The sequence below is a fragment of the Buceros rhinoceros genome, unplaced genomic scaffold, assembly GCF_000710305.1.
Source record: "Buceros rhinoceros silvestris isolate BGI_N320 unplaced genomic scaffold, ASM71030v1 scaffold42013, whole genome shotgun sequence".
Taxonomy (NCBI): Eukaryota; Metazoa; Chordata; class Aves; order Bucerotiformes; family Bucerotidae; genus Buceros; species Buceros rhinoceros.
This window is the reverse complement of record NW_010406105.1, coordinates 7,413-20,491: the sequence shown is the minus strand read 5'-3', so window position 1 is coordinate 20,491 and position 13,079 is coordinate 7,413. Positions and strand designations below refer to the sequence as shown.

Genomic DNA, 13,079 nt, shown 5'->3' with positions numbered 1-13,079 from the left:
GTAGGGAAAACCCAGACAGAAGTTTAAAAATTTCAAGTTTTTATAATTTTTGTAAAGTAGTCACTGATAGCTGTTGTCTTTGACACAGATGTCAGCTAGCAGCAATTTATTTGGTTCTTTGGAAAAAGTTGGCAGTTACAACTCTCTTAGCTGCCCGGATGTTCCAGTCTGGTTCCCGTCTGCTGCCTGCATTATCGCCTGTTTAGCAGAGTGCCCAGCATGGCGGTTGAACTACCTTTAGTCCACATGTTGTTTCCTTAAGTTTAGGGTATTAATACATGCCACAGCAGGTATCGAAAGCCATGCTGCCATCCATTGATCTGCGTCTCTTCAGGTCTCACCCTGGTGGGGTGTGTGGTGATTGGTGTGTTTGTAAAGGTTTGTTCTTGGAGGTGGGAGCCTCTTACGTGGCCTGTCGATTTCTTTTCTAGGAGGATAGCTACGGACAGTATGACCCGCGGTACAGACACTATGACAGCACTGGCACTGCCTACATGGAGCCTGGGAGCTATCGGTATCCCGAGCCTGAACGTCCTAGTTCCAGAGCGAGTCACTGCTCGGACAGGCCACCTTCTAGGTACGCAGTTCCCGAGTCACGTAGAGATCGCTGGAACAGTGACTGCAGTGGTGCCTGCGGAGGGCCGACAGCGTAAGCCGCAGTGAGGAAGTTCAAAAGCTCATTGTGTGCTGCCATAGGAACGGGAGGTATCAAATGCTGCGACTGAAAAGGATACGATTCCACAGCCTCTTCTGTTGTTAGAGCCTTGTTTCTGTTTTCATTCAGTTCTCTGGGTGGTTGGTGGCGTTTCTGCCAGGCAGGAGCTCTCTGCGGTGGACTCGGTGCTGAGGTTAGCCCTTTTTCATGCCTGCTGTGAAAGAGCTGGGTAGGCCAGGGTTTGTTAGTCAGTACTAATTTACTCTTTGGATGCACATCAGCCGCGGCCCCTAGTTCTGTAAATAAACGGCACTATTGTGCACTGTTCTGGGATTTCTGTGGGTACAGCACTGGTACACGGTGATTCAGGTGTTCGGAGGAGACAGATGGGGAATCAAGTGGACACATTGGTGCTGTGTCAGGCTCATTTGTCTGATGATTAACTTCAACCGTGTGGATAAGCTTGCTCACAAAGCTCCCAGACTCTGGTCCACATAGTGAAGGTGCTATGCAGGCATGTTTCCTCTGCTGACTTTACCACAGGTGTTGATGCAGATAGCGCATGAATTAGGAAATAAGAAGTCTGGGTCTCTCTGATTACATGAAATAAAAAATTTCAGAGGGAAACAGCGGGTTCAGATACTGCTTGCAAATATTAAAGAAAAAGCAGAAATGAAATCTCTGGTATTTTGCAAGGAAGAAGCAGCACATGACCTTCCAGGCATTACTGCTTTGTGACAATTGCTGCATACCTGATTTGTGTGAACTTCAAATTAATGCCGAAATGTTACTGTCACATTATCTGGTGGGTCAGTTTGCAGGTTTCCAAGAGAGAACCCTGGGTATCTGTCTGGAAATGATTAAACCTTTTGTAGTATTTGTCTGTTGTTGGTAGTTCAGTCATGGAGCAGTCCTTAAACTGAAAATGCAGCATTTTGCTTAGCACCTCCAGAAGGTTCTAGGAGGTGTATATTGGCCTTGAGGAGTACAAAACAAAGGCTGTAGCTGCGTGTGATAGCTTCAATCATCTTAAGCAAATCGAAGTGCACTGTGAGGTCTTGTGGTGAGATGATGGGGGCACTCCCTGGTATATACTCTTTACGTACTACTTCTGAGGCTGACGTTCCTGTGGGTGCATTGGACAGATCCAAGCCTATTCCGAGTACCTCTGTCAGTGCTGATGTGAGGTGACAGTGCTGTTGGCTGTGCACTGTGCTGTGGTACTGCAGGGCGGCAGAGCCCAAGAGCAGCCAAGGTAGTGTGAGAGTGTGTCTGGAACGTGCTCTGAATGTGCCACTACTGATGAGGCAGCTTTGTGAACCCTCTATGGGGAGGGGAATAACATCTTTCTGAAGGAGACTGGGAAGATTAGTTGGGTGGTTAAACCAGATCTGGTATGATCAGACCTCCTCCTCTGCAGGGGCAGGTGCTGTGGTAGCAAGCTTCCCACGCATTCAGGGAGGAGCATCACTCGACTTGCTTGGCTGCTTTGGAGGTGACACTATCAGCTGTATGATCAGTTGTAGAGGAGCAGGGGAGTTCCCAAAGCATTGCTGCAGCTACTGAAAAGCTGAGCCTGAAAAGCAGCCTGAGTGCAGGATGACAATAAAGCACTGGCATTATGGCAATGCTGGCTATGCAGTGGCGGTGTGCTGTGTGCTTGCCAGCCACAGACTGGCATCAGCTCCCAGTTGAGCAAGGTGCTGTGATATTGAGCTCTCTGGGTCCCCAGAGAAAGGTGTAGTGTGTTTTGCTTTTGTTTCTATTCTGACTATTTAATGCTGGTGATGGATGCCAGAGTGGCAGCGCCGGAGGCTGCTAACCTCTGTCCAGGATTACCTGTGAGGGTGCTGGTTGGTGTCCTGAGCCATTCTCGTGACCTCTCCTCCAGACCATAGTCCTCTTTTCATCACTGTAAAATGTGTAACAACGCACTGTGAAAGCTGAGGGAGCAGTTACTTCGTTACTTGTTAAGTCACTGACTTCCCTGTTGAGACAGTCACAGGATGATAATTACAGAGGTATTTTTTGTGATTAATTGTCTGTAAGTCTGAAGTTTATCACCAAAGTGGTTTTCAAAAAAATCACTGAGTTATTGTATAGCAGGGGCTGTCAGCTTTGTACGGCACACAACAATTGAGCAACACGTTGGCCTGTAAAGCCTTCATTTTCATTCCTTGATTTCCTGTAAATGCATTATTTTAAAGCTGACACTCTACCTGATCAGTTGTCGTGTATAGTTCTTCATATCCCCTGCTGGCTTTAGAAGTGATTGAAGGAGGAATAATATTTTTTTTATACCTGTGTGCTCTCTTTCAGGCAAGGGTATACTGAGGATTATTATTCAAAAAGTGGATGGAGTGATTATTACCCGGGCTATTACCCAAACTCCTATGATTATGGAGGTAAGGTGTCAAAGTAAACTCTGAATTTTTCTGTGGAAAAGTGTAGGTTTAAACAAAAAATTATGGGGAAGAGGGACTTTAAGGTCAGAGAATGATCATATAAATGTCCTGAGACGTTTAGCATGGTGCTCTGAAGACTGATCGCTATGATGATGATAATAAATATTAACAGAATGTTATGATCAAACTCCAAAGTCACTAGAAAAGATCTGTCTGTCTGTCTGGTAAACATTGGCCCTTGAAGAGTATCTAGTGAACTACAATAGCCCTCTGAAAGGTGTGAAATTGTTGGGGTTTTTTTTTAGTTGCTTGTATTTTGTTTGTTGGTTTTCTAACTCAAAATGAGCGGGCACATTTATGTAGCTTTAAGTACATTATTTTGGTTTTGCTATATGCTTCAGGACCAAATCGGCATGAGTTAAAGAGAAAGGAGTAGAAAAAGGTTATAGGCAACAGCTTCCAGTACCTAAACCACTTCTTTTTATTTTCCAAAGATCCAAGTCGCTGGGAACGTTACTCCTCAGCGTACGACCCCAGATACAGAGATCCTAGAGGGTACGATCAGAGGTATTGGTATGATGCTGAACACAACCCTTACCAGAAGAGAGAAGCGTACCCATACGGCAGCAGGTTTGTCCCTTCGGTCCGTGTTCTCCCAGTGCGCTTGTGGTAGTTGTACCAGGCATCAGAGCATCAGGGTACTGTGCAGCTTTGTGAGTAAAATCCTCTGTGTTCTCTAGGGATGCAGGTGCACCCTGTGACAGACTTTACAGTGCAGCACTACGCGTCTGTCACGGACACGTGTCACTAGTCCCTTCTGTAGCTTTAACATCGATCATCGAGGCAAAACAGATAAGCTGTCCTGTCGCTCTTAAAAGGATTTAAGGCAGCAGGGCTTGTTTTTAGATCAGGTGAACGTTCTGCAGGTTGTCCTAGAACAGCCTCTGAGGATGATGTTGTTCTTGATCTCGAATATCCTGCATTAACTTCTTGAAGAAATGTCGGTTTATTTACTGTAATAAAACCCTTGATCTAGGAAATAATCTAACAGCCCTTCTGAGGTTAGGTACGGTTTTCTTCTTGGCAGGTATATGGTGAAGTCACTTCCCTCAAGACTATCTAATTTTCACTTTGTATGTTTCATTGTTCTTCAGACATGACCGATACGAAGATAACTGGAGATACGATCCTCGTTTCACTGGAAGCTTTGATGAGGAGTCCGAACCCCACAGAGATCCTTACGGTGATGAGTTTGACAGGCGCAGTGTCCACAGCGAGCACTCTGGGCATAGTCTGCGTAGCTCCCGCAGTGTTCACAGTCACCAGAGCAGTTTCAGCTCTCGCTCTCAACAAGTGAGTTCCGAATGGTCACACAGAGTATTCTTTCAGCTGAGTTGGGCCTTTATGTTAGGGGTGGGGGAAACATTACAAATACGGAAATAGTTCTGGGTTTAGCATGGGGGATATGCATTTCAAAAACTTACAAAGTAAGTTAAGGCTGGTTTGTAATGCAGTTTTGAACTTAATATTTATCACAGTTGTCAAGAGAACTTTAACCAGTTCAGCACTCAGCTGTGCAAGTTGCCACACACACAGAAATGGAAAATTTCTTCCTCTGAATCCATTTGCTGTTTGTGAGAACTTTGCCCTTACTGTGCTTGGCTGTAGCTGACAAAGAGTCTGGCTTTCAGTGGTGCATCATTTTTCTCATCACAAGCATGAATGCTCTTACTGAACCTGGGATCTGTAAAAGACTAACTCCTTATTTGTGTGATGCTATTTTGAGTTTAAAAGCAAAACCCAAATCTAACTGATTACTCATCTACTTATTCCTTAAGTACAAATACCTGAAAAACACAGAGGATATTGGGGTAATTTCTGAGATACTGTCTTTGCTAGTGGAATGTGTCAATTTAGCTGCAGTCTCCTGTATTGGTTCATCATGTTTCTTGGAATTTCAGGTGATTTTCCAGTCTGAACTCCAATTAATTTAGTCATTAATTTTGAGGCACCTGAAGTCTGGTTGGGATTTTCTGTCAAAGTGCTACAGCCGAGGTGAACATTGATTCTGATCTGTAGTTGCTGGTACAGCAACGCTTGAGCCCGTACCTCGTTCTGCAAAGCTTTCCAGACACAAGAAACATCTGTTTCCTTGGCACAGACGTTCTGTTGTGAGAACTGAACGTGCTTGGCTGTGAGCAGATCAGATGGTGGTGAAAACACTGTGGGAGAAGACTGGGGTTTGGTTGTTAGCCTCTGTAGGCTGGTGCTGCAGGGCCCTGGCAGGGCAGTCCTCTGGAATGCAGTGATGTAGTAAGCCTGGTTTAAAAACAACGTGAGGAATCGAAGCTGGGACAACACTTACAGCCTTGCATTGTGCTTGCTGTGTTGCTTGTGTAACTGCATGCTTTCTGCTAACAGTTACTAATATGATCTGTTTAGAGCCAGCTCTATCGAAGTAGTCATGATGTAACAGCTAATGTGTATGAAACGACTGCGCAGGCGGTGTCGCTCCACACAGATTATCCCTACGGCGGATATGCTGCAAACTTTGATGGACAGCAGCCTTTCACAGATTACGGCTACCCACCTGGAACTGGCTGGCCAGCTGTGGAACAAGGTACTGGCCCTGCTGGGGAAGGAGGAGGGCAGGCACTGTGCTCGGGAGCTTTTCTGCCAGTAGCAGTTTGCACTTCTGTTGGTAGCTGTAGCGTATGAGATGCCTGTCATGTGTTTGAGCCTGTGAACAAGAAAACAAAATGCTGTTCTCCAGCATATGTGGCCGTGAACAAAATCCTCTTTCCTTTTCAGGGTAAGGACAACGTGCTGGGTATGTCACAGAACAGGAGTAGCTTGGCAGTGTTTGTTGTTAAACAAACTTCCATTTGTAAATGTCTTGTTAGATTTTCAACTGCTCTGTGCTTCATGGGGAATGATAAAGTTTAACTTCCCTTCGGATTTTTCCATAGTTTTTTCTTACTCTTTCGGCATGGAACAAAACACCATTTCTCTGGAGAAGTTTTTCTAGAGTATGTTAAAATTCATCATTAGCTCTTTGATGTGCCACGTGTTTGTACAGAGGTCCCAGAAATGTGTCTGATACAATCCAAGCTTCTGCATTGAACAAATCGGTGGATTTTTAATTTCTTGGTCTAGTTTTGTTCCTGTTGTAAATCTACAGAAAATATTTGGGACTATAATGGAACTGATTAATTGTGGCTTACAAAGTTTAGCCGAATTGAATGGCAGGGTTTTCCACTACTATTGCAGGATAAACGCATCAGCAAGTTTGCTTAGTGGCATGACAGGATACTTGTTACTCATTCTTATTTTATCTTTTTTTATTTCAGCACCTTTAAGGCCCTCAACACCTGAGAAATTCTCCGTGCCTCATATCTGTGCTAGGTTTGGTCCTGGGGGCTTCTTAATCAAAGCGCTGCCAAACCTGCCATCAGAAGGACAGCCAGCTCTGGTTGAAATACACAGTATGGAGGTAAAGTTGAAGAGAGGTGGTGGAACAGAGGTCTGTCTTTGGAAGGGGAGTAGCGAACTTGGATCTGTAGCTTCCTGACTTTTTAAATATGTCAATGCACGTATATCTTTGTATTTGTCTGATTGGGCTGTAATCTTAAGTAAAACATTAACTTTAAAATTTTATTTCCGCTGAGACATAATGTACCCTGACCAGGTCATCCTGCTCCTTATAATTTCGTTCAGGTAAAATCCTCACATCCTGGAAGGGCTGGAGTTGTGTTGGTGTGTTTATAATGTGTTGCTGTTCAGAGACAGCATCGCCCTCATCCGTTCTCTGCAGGGCTGCTTGTCAGCTAGGAGGCCTGGGGGTTAGATATCGGGGGGTGTTTTCATTCTTGTGCTGCTACAAAGAAATGCTCAAGTCATGTAAAACATATGGAAAGACGGGCTTGTGTGATGAGGATAGAATTCATTGGTAAAATACCACTAGAAGGGAGTAGAATTGTCCACAAGTACTAGAGCAGCACTGGGGGCGTTACTGGACTTTGCAGTGTTAGGTTAACAGTCGGACTCTGATCTCAAAGATCCTACATGAGTCTATTCTATGATTAAGGAGATGTGAGGAAGACTCTATATTTTGCTGCAGATGACTTCCATGGAAAGCAGATTTAATCATGTATCATCCTTGTGCAGGCTGTAGGTCACCATGTGTGTTTTGATTAAGAGCGATAGGCTTGATTACACTGAGGGTTATGTTCAGGTCTGGGGATTTTATTGTTAAAAAGCAAAATTCAGAGCTATTTCTTACGGTTTGTATTTGTGTTTTAGACTATGTTACAACATTCTCCGGAGCAAGAAGAGATGAGAGCATTTCCTGGCCCTCTTGCTAAGTATGTTCTTACAGATTTCAGAAATAACTTCCACATATACACAGTTCATTTCTGCATTGAACTTTAAATTGTCTGCAAATGACAGGCTTTAAACTGACTTGAAATATTTGTGGTTTTTCACCCATTTAAATAATACATCAGCTTTGAGCTTAAGCCTCATGCCAGTCACAATAATGATCTGAATGTTTACATTTGTCTCACTGAAAACATTTTCTTTTTTTTTTTTCAGGGATGACACCCATAAAGTGGATGTTATTAATTTTGCACAAAATAAAGCTACGCAGTGCTTTAAGAATGAAAATTTAATTGACAAAGAATCTGCAAGTTTGCTTTGGGACTTTATTGTGCTGTTGTGCAGGCAGAATGGGGTATGTCTCCCTGCTTGAATTTTTATCTGTCTTAGAATGTTTTCTACACACAATCGTGGTTTATGTTAAAAGGCAGTAATACGCATGTAGTGACTTACCTTGGAATAAGGCATCACGTGCTGACGGAGCAGGTGAACTGGTCACCTGTCCTCAGATACTCAGAGGTGCTGATATTCGCACGTTGCTGAAATGACAAAATTAAGGCAATGTGGAAATAACAGATTTTCTGGTTTGTTTTTTTTTCTCTACACGTATATAGACTGTGGTGGGAACAGACCTGGCTGAACTTCTGCTCCGAGATCATAAAACAGTGTGGCTTCCTGGGAAGTCCCCTAATGAGGCAAATCTGATTGATTTCACTAATGAGGCTTTGGAACAAGTGGAAGAGGAATCTGGTGAAGCCCAGCTCTCATTTCTCACTGATAGTCTTATAACCACGATTGACAGTCTCGAGAAAGAGACAGAGCGATTCAGAGAGTTGCTGCTTTATGGCCGCAAGAAGGCGAGTGCTTATACTGTTGTTCCACGTGCTGCATGTGTCTTTGTTTACTTGTCTTCCACAAATCTCAAAGCTCTAGGCAGGAGTTAAAATGAGTTTTGCAGCTTGAAGTGCATATTAATACTTAATGGTACTGCATTGACATGGCAAGTGTTTTGTCCTACAGTTTATAATGTAAAACAAAATTATATTCACATGTCAGTTTTTGATCTAAACAGGCATTTTTTCATTCAGTCACAAAGTACTACTGCAAAACTATTGTTTGTCTGAGTGGTACGTTCAGCTATTCTGAGGAAACCAATTTCTGTATTAATTAGGATGCTTTGGAGTCTGCCATGAAGCATGGTTTATGGGGTCATGCTCTGCTACTCGCCAGCAAAATGGACAGCAGAACACATGCACGGGTTATGACCAGGTACTGCTTTGCTTTTAGATCGGTATAATATTACTACATATTCTGCTATAGGAGGTAGAGACTCAGTGCTCAGAAATTTTAATGTCAAAATCATGAGTTATTCTTAGTCACTCGTGCAAGAATTATGCTTTAATTTTACTTGTATATTCACTTGTCTGTTACTTTTGATTCTGTGGCTTTCTGGCTATAAGCTTGAGACGTTATTCTATGCCACTCGTTGCATTTAAGGGGTATTTGAACTGGGTCATCTGTGAGCTTGTTTGACCAGTGGTCTTAAATCAGGCTTTGAAAAAACTGCAAAAACTCTACTGTCAGCTTGGTTAAAGCCGGGTAACTGTCGTACCTTTCATTCTCCTTGCCTGAAAGAAGCAGATGTGTGTGTCTGTAGACAGAACAGCTTTCCCTGGGCTTCCCGAGCCTATGAAATCATGTACGAAGTCTAGTCAGCTGGTGTGGGGAGAATCCTGAGGCTTTTCTAGCCTTGACTGACCTACATCAGAGTGGCAGAGCCGCTTAACTAGTAATGGTTTGCTTTGGTTATCTGCTGGGCACCTGCTTCAGTGTCATGTTTTCAAACAGCACCTCCTTCTCTTAAACTAAGCTAGATTAACTGCCACTGGGAGCACAGGTACATTCTAACTGCTCACCCCATGTTTGTGTTCTGTTTTTCTGTACAATGTCTCTGCAGATTTGCCAACAGTCTCCCAATTAATGACCCTCTGCAGACTGTTTACCAGCTCATGTCAGGAAGGATGCCAGCTGCCTCCACGGTAAGGTTCAAGCTGAGACGAAAGAGGTGCTGCAGTGAGCAGCGTAGTTCGCAGCAACGACCTTCCCTTGTGCTTTTCCTGGAGCTGTCAGATGAGTTGGTTTGGTCCTTCTGAGGCTGAAACACTTAACCCTGCAGAGCTCCAGTCACTGATTTGACTAAGTAATTCTTCTAATTTTAGTGCTGTGGTGATGAGAAATGGGGAGACTGGAGGCCTCATCTAGCAATGGTGTTATCCAACTTGACGAATAATGTGGACTTGGAATCCAGGACCATTGCTACCATGGGAGACACTCTTGGTAACGCTTGGGGAATGGATAGGGTGATGACTGAAGGAAAAGCTTTCCGAAAGCTTTAATTACTCAGCTTATTGTTTTGAAAACAAGCAATTGCTGTGTAAAATATGAAGGGGAACAGTTTTATATGGGTGTGTCTCTGTGGTGAAGGTATCTGAATGTAAAGTCAAAACAGTATGGGACATGGAATTCCAGTGTGCCACTGAGAGGAAATGTCCTGAGCTCTGTTGCTTATTTCTCTACAGCTTCTAAAGGCCTGCTAGATGCTGCTCATTTCTGTTACCTTATGGCCCAAGTGGGTTTTGGAGTTTACACAAGGAAGACAACAAAGCTTGTCCTAATTGGATCAAATCATAGGTTTGGCTTTCTTTTTTCTTTTTTTTTTTTTTGTTCTCCAAACACAACTTTTAAATGCAAAAACTAAAGCTGAATGGCTCCAAAGACTGGGCTGGGCTGTTCCCTTATCACTAGCCACGACTGGGTTTGAGAGCTGTCTGATGCCCTGTCCTCGTTTGAGAAGTAGAAGACTCTAATCTTGCGTGTCTCAGAGCAGTGTTCCTGACTTTATTTCTGATTGTCTGTCTTTACTGTCAGCATATATGACCTCAGTGTTAAACAATACCTTTCCTCTGCCATTCCCAAATAGTTTGCCGTTTTTTAAGTTTGCCACCAACGAAGCCATTCAGAGAACGGAAGCTTATGAATACGCACAGTCACTGGGAACTCAGCCTGGCTGCTTGCCCAACTTCCAGGTGAGGAGCTGTTCCTTTGTTTCTGTTTTGTACTCAGCACAGCAAATATTTTATCTGTTGTAACATGAAATATTCGTGGATAATGTAACGCAAGAGTGGTTTTTTCCTGATACCTCTTTAATCTCCTTTTCACGTTTTTCAGCTGTGCTGAAACTTCTGAACTTCTGAATTTTAAGTTTGTTGTTACCGTAACTATACTCCAAAAGAAAAATCCAGCAGAGTGTGTTGGTGCTGGCTGTAGACGTTAATAACTTCCACTAGATACAGCGGGTGGAACAAAATTGAATGCTTTTTCCTTTTTTTTTTTTTTTCCTGCCTAGTATGGATGTGATAATGGGATATCTGAGCCTCCAGCTGAAATGCCAGACTGCCTTTCCTGTGATACGTCTACGAATGTTCTCATCACTGGGTTTATTTCCCCCACTTGCATTCCGTAGGTGTTCAAGTTCATCTATGCTTGTCGACTGGCTGAAATGGGACTTGCTGCTCAGGCTTTCCACTACTGTGAAGTGATTTCCAGAACTGTCCTTAAAGATCCACATTACTATTCACCTGTACTTATTGGCCAGCTAATCCAGGTAACGTAAGGACAAATTCAGTATTCGTGGCTTCGTATTGTAGGTTGTGAGCTGTGGCTAGAGCTTCCTTTTGTTGGCTCATTAACTTAACCTTTACCACGATTCCTTTCTCTAGATGTCATCACAACTACGCCTGTTTGACCCACAGATAAAAGAAAAACCTGAGCAGGAATCTTTCATTGAACCTTCATGGTTAGTGAGGCTTCGACATGTGGATGGGCAGATCAAGGTACAGAGCGTACTTTTCGACGTGAAGTAGTCTCTTTTAAGGATTAGTGTAAATCCTGTTCGTTAAATGTTTATGTTTATACTGCTAATTACAGAAACAGGAGGTGACCTTATGAGACACTTGTCTCATAAAGTGCCAGTGTTACTGTGTAAACCCAGTGGGCTTACCACGCTCCAGTGCTGTGAAATGCAATGCAGACTGGTCAAAGGGTGACGTACGTTATGTGCGACAGGCCCCTCTAGCACTGTTACACAGGGAGGATTGCACGGAGAATTGGGTTGCAGTAACTCCTGCTGTGAGCAGAGGATCTGCTCACCAGAAAAAAAAAAAAAAGGCAGCACGTGAATTAGTGTTGCTAGGTTGTAACAGAGTGGAGATTATTTAACTCCTGCTGTGAGCAGAGGATCTGCTCACCAGAAAAAAAAAAAAAGGCAGCACGTGAATTAGTGTTGCTAGGTTGTAACAGAGTGGAGATTATTACCACTGATTTAAAGACATCTCGTAGAAATTTGAACCTTGAGCTAACTACCTAAACTTCCTTTTAAAAAGAAACAAAACCCCAAAACTACACAGACAGTCCAAAAACACCTTAAATGTTTTGGTTGACCCTGGCCTGCAAATGGCTGACAACTTATTTTGTGACTAAACACTAAAAGAAACCTGTGTGCTGTTTTCGCTCTTATGATTTCCTTTGCTGTATGTTCCCTTGGTTATAAGATCTTGCTCTTTTGTGCAGGAGGGTGCAATAGCTTATAACACAGACAGATCCACCCCACCACCATATGCCTGTAGCACACCAAGCTCTGAATTAGACCGTGCAAGTCAATGTGATGGAGCAGGAGGTGGCCGTGACATGGGTCCAGGTGCTGAAAATGCGTTGTTAGCATCCTTACTGCCCAGCATGGCTCAACAGATGCAAAGTGTGCAGCTGATGCCTTCAGGTTAGTGTTTCATATCCTCCTTCATGACAGAAAATAAACATTTCGGGTTTCTGGTACCAGAAACCACTTAAGAGGGTGGTGGAAATGGTGAGATTTCACTTCTGCCCTATATCATTTTATTTATAGGGTAAAAGGGCCACATGCTGGAATTTCTGTGTAGTTGTAACTCTCAGCTCTTTTTGTGCTGCAGTACCTCAGGCTGTCCTTGACGGGTCAGCTACCATGGTTTCTCCTGGTGACCAGGAAGCTGGCCGAAGCGTCCCTTTCTATCCAGTGGCTTCTCAGCCTATTGGTCCAGGAGCTGGCTTTGCACCTCCAGGGTTTTCAAATCCCTATGGAACTGAACCATCACAGCTGTATTTAGGGTCAACACTACCACCAGGAGGGCCACCACAAGAGATGGAGCCACGCTCAGAAGAGCAGACAAACCTGGAAACAGGTCTGGGATCTTAGTAAACAGCTTTTCTTCCTTATAAGGAAGTGTTATGAAGGGTTTGGGGGAATAATGCAAAGTATCTCAATATTTAGAAAAGAGTAGTCAAGTCTTGGGCACTGACATGGTTTAAAAACACCATGTAAATGGTATAGAAACATCCGTGGGAAGTTAGAGTATTGATCCTGCTTATTTGGCTTAGTTCAAAAGTGAGGTCAGCCCCAGCTGACATCATACCTGTGCAGGAGTCCAAAACCAAACACAGCAACCACAGTTCATGTACTTCAAAAGACCAGGTTCTTTCTAGCACAAAATTCATAACTAGTGAAAACTTTTGCCTTAAAAGTGGGGGGTGGGGCTTGGGGGCGTTTGGGG

At 43.5% G+C, this 13,079-nt stretch overlaps 1 protein-coding gene across 1 annotated transcript in view; it reads left to right on the top strand.

Annotated features, from left to right (window-relative positions):
- SEC16A (SEC16 homolog A (S. cerevisiae)) overlaps positions 1 to 13,079 on the top strand; it is a 22,613-nt gene that overhangs the window by 3,985 nt on the left and 5,549 nt on the right. The window contains exons 3-21 of the mRNA XM_010133955.1: positions 432 to 577; positions 2,975 to 3,060; positions 3,555 to 3,690; positions 4,215 to 4,413; positions 5,503 to 5,680; positions 6,411 to 6,553; positions 7,363 to 7,424; positions 7,654 to 7,792; positions 8,052 to 8,294; positions 8,609 to 8,706; positions 9,395 to 9,476; positions 9,657 to 9,774; positions 10,017 to 10,128; positions 10,418 to 10,523; positions 10,961 to 11,101; positions 11,217 to 11,330; positions 12,067 to 12,271; positions 12,462 to 12,723; positions 12,907 to 12,913. Coding sequence (XP_010132257.1) covers positions 432 to 577; positions 2,975 to 3,060; positions 3,555 to 3,690; positions 4,215 to 4,413; positions 5,503 to 5,680; positions 6,411 to 6,553; positions 7,363 to 7,424; positions 7,654 to 7,792; positions 8,052 to 8,294; positions 8,609 to 8,706; positions 9,395 to 9,476; positions 9,657 to 9,774; positions 10,017 to 10,128; positions 10,418 to 10,523; positions 10,961 to 11,101; positions 11,217 to 11,330; positions 12,067 to 12,271; positions 12,462 to 12,723; positions 12,907 to 12,913 — 2,577 coding nt within the window. The remainder of the gene's footprint in view (positions 1 to 431; positions 578 to 2,974; positions 3,061 to 3,554; positions 3,691 to 4,214; positions 4,414 to 5,502; positions 5,681 to 6,410; positions 6,554 to 7,362; positions 7,425 to 7,653; positions 7,793 to 8,051; positions 8,295 to 8,608; positions 8,707 to 9,394; positions 9,477 to 9,656; positions 9,775 to 10,016; positions 10,129 to 10,417; positions 10,524 to 10,960; positions 11,102 to 11,216; positions 11,331 to 12,066; positions 12,272 to 12,461; positions 12,724 to 12,906; positions 12,914 to 13,079) is intronic.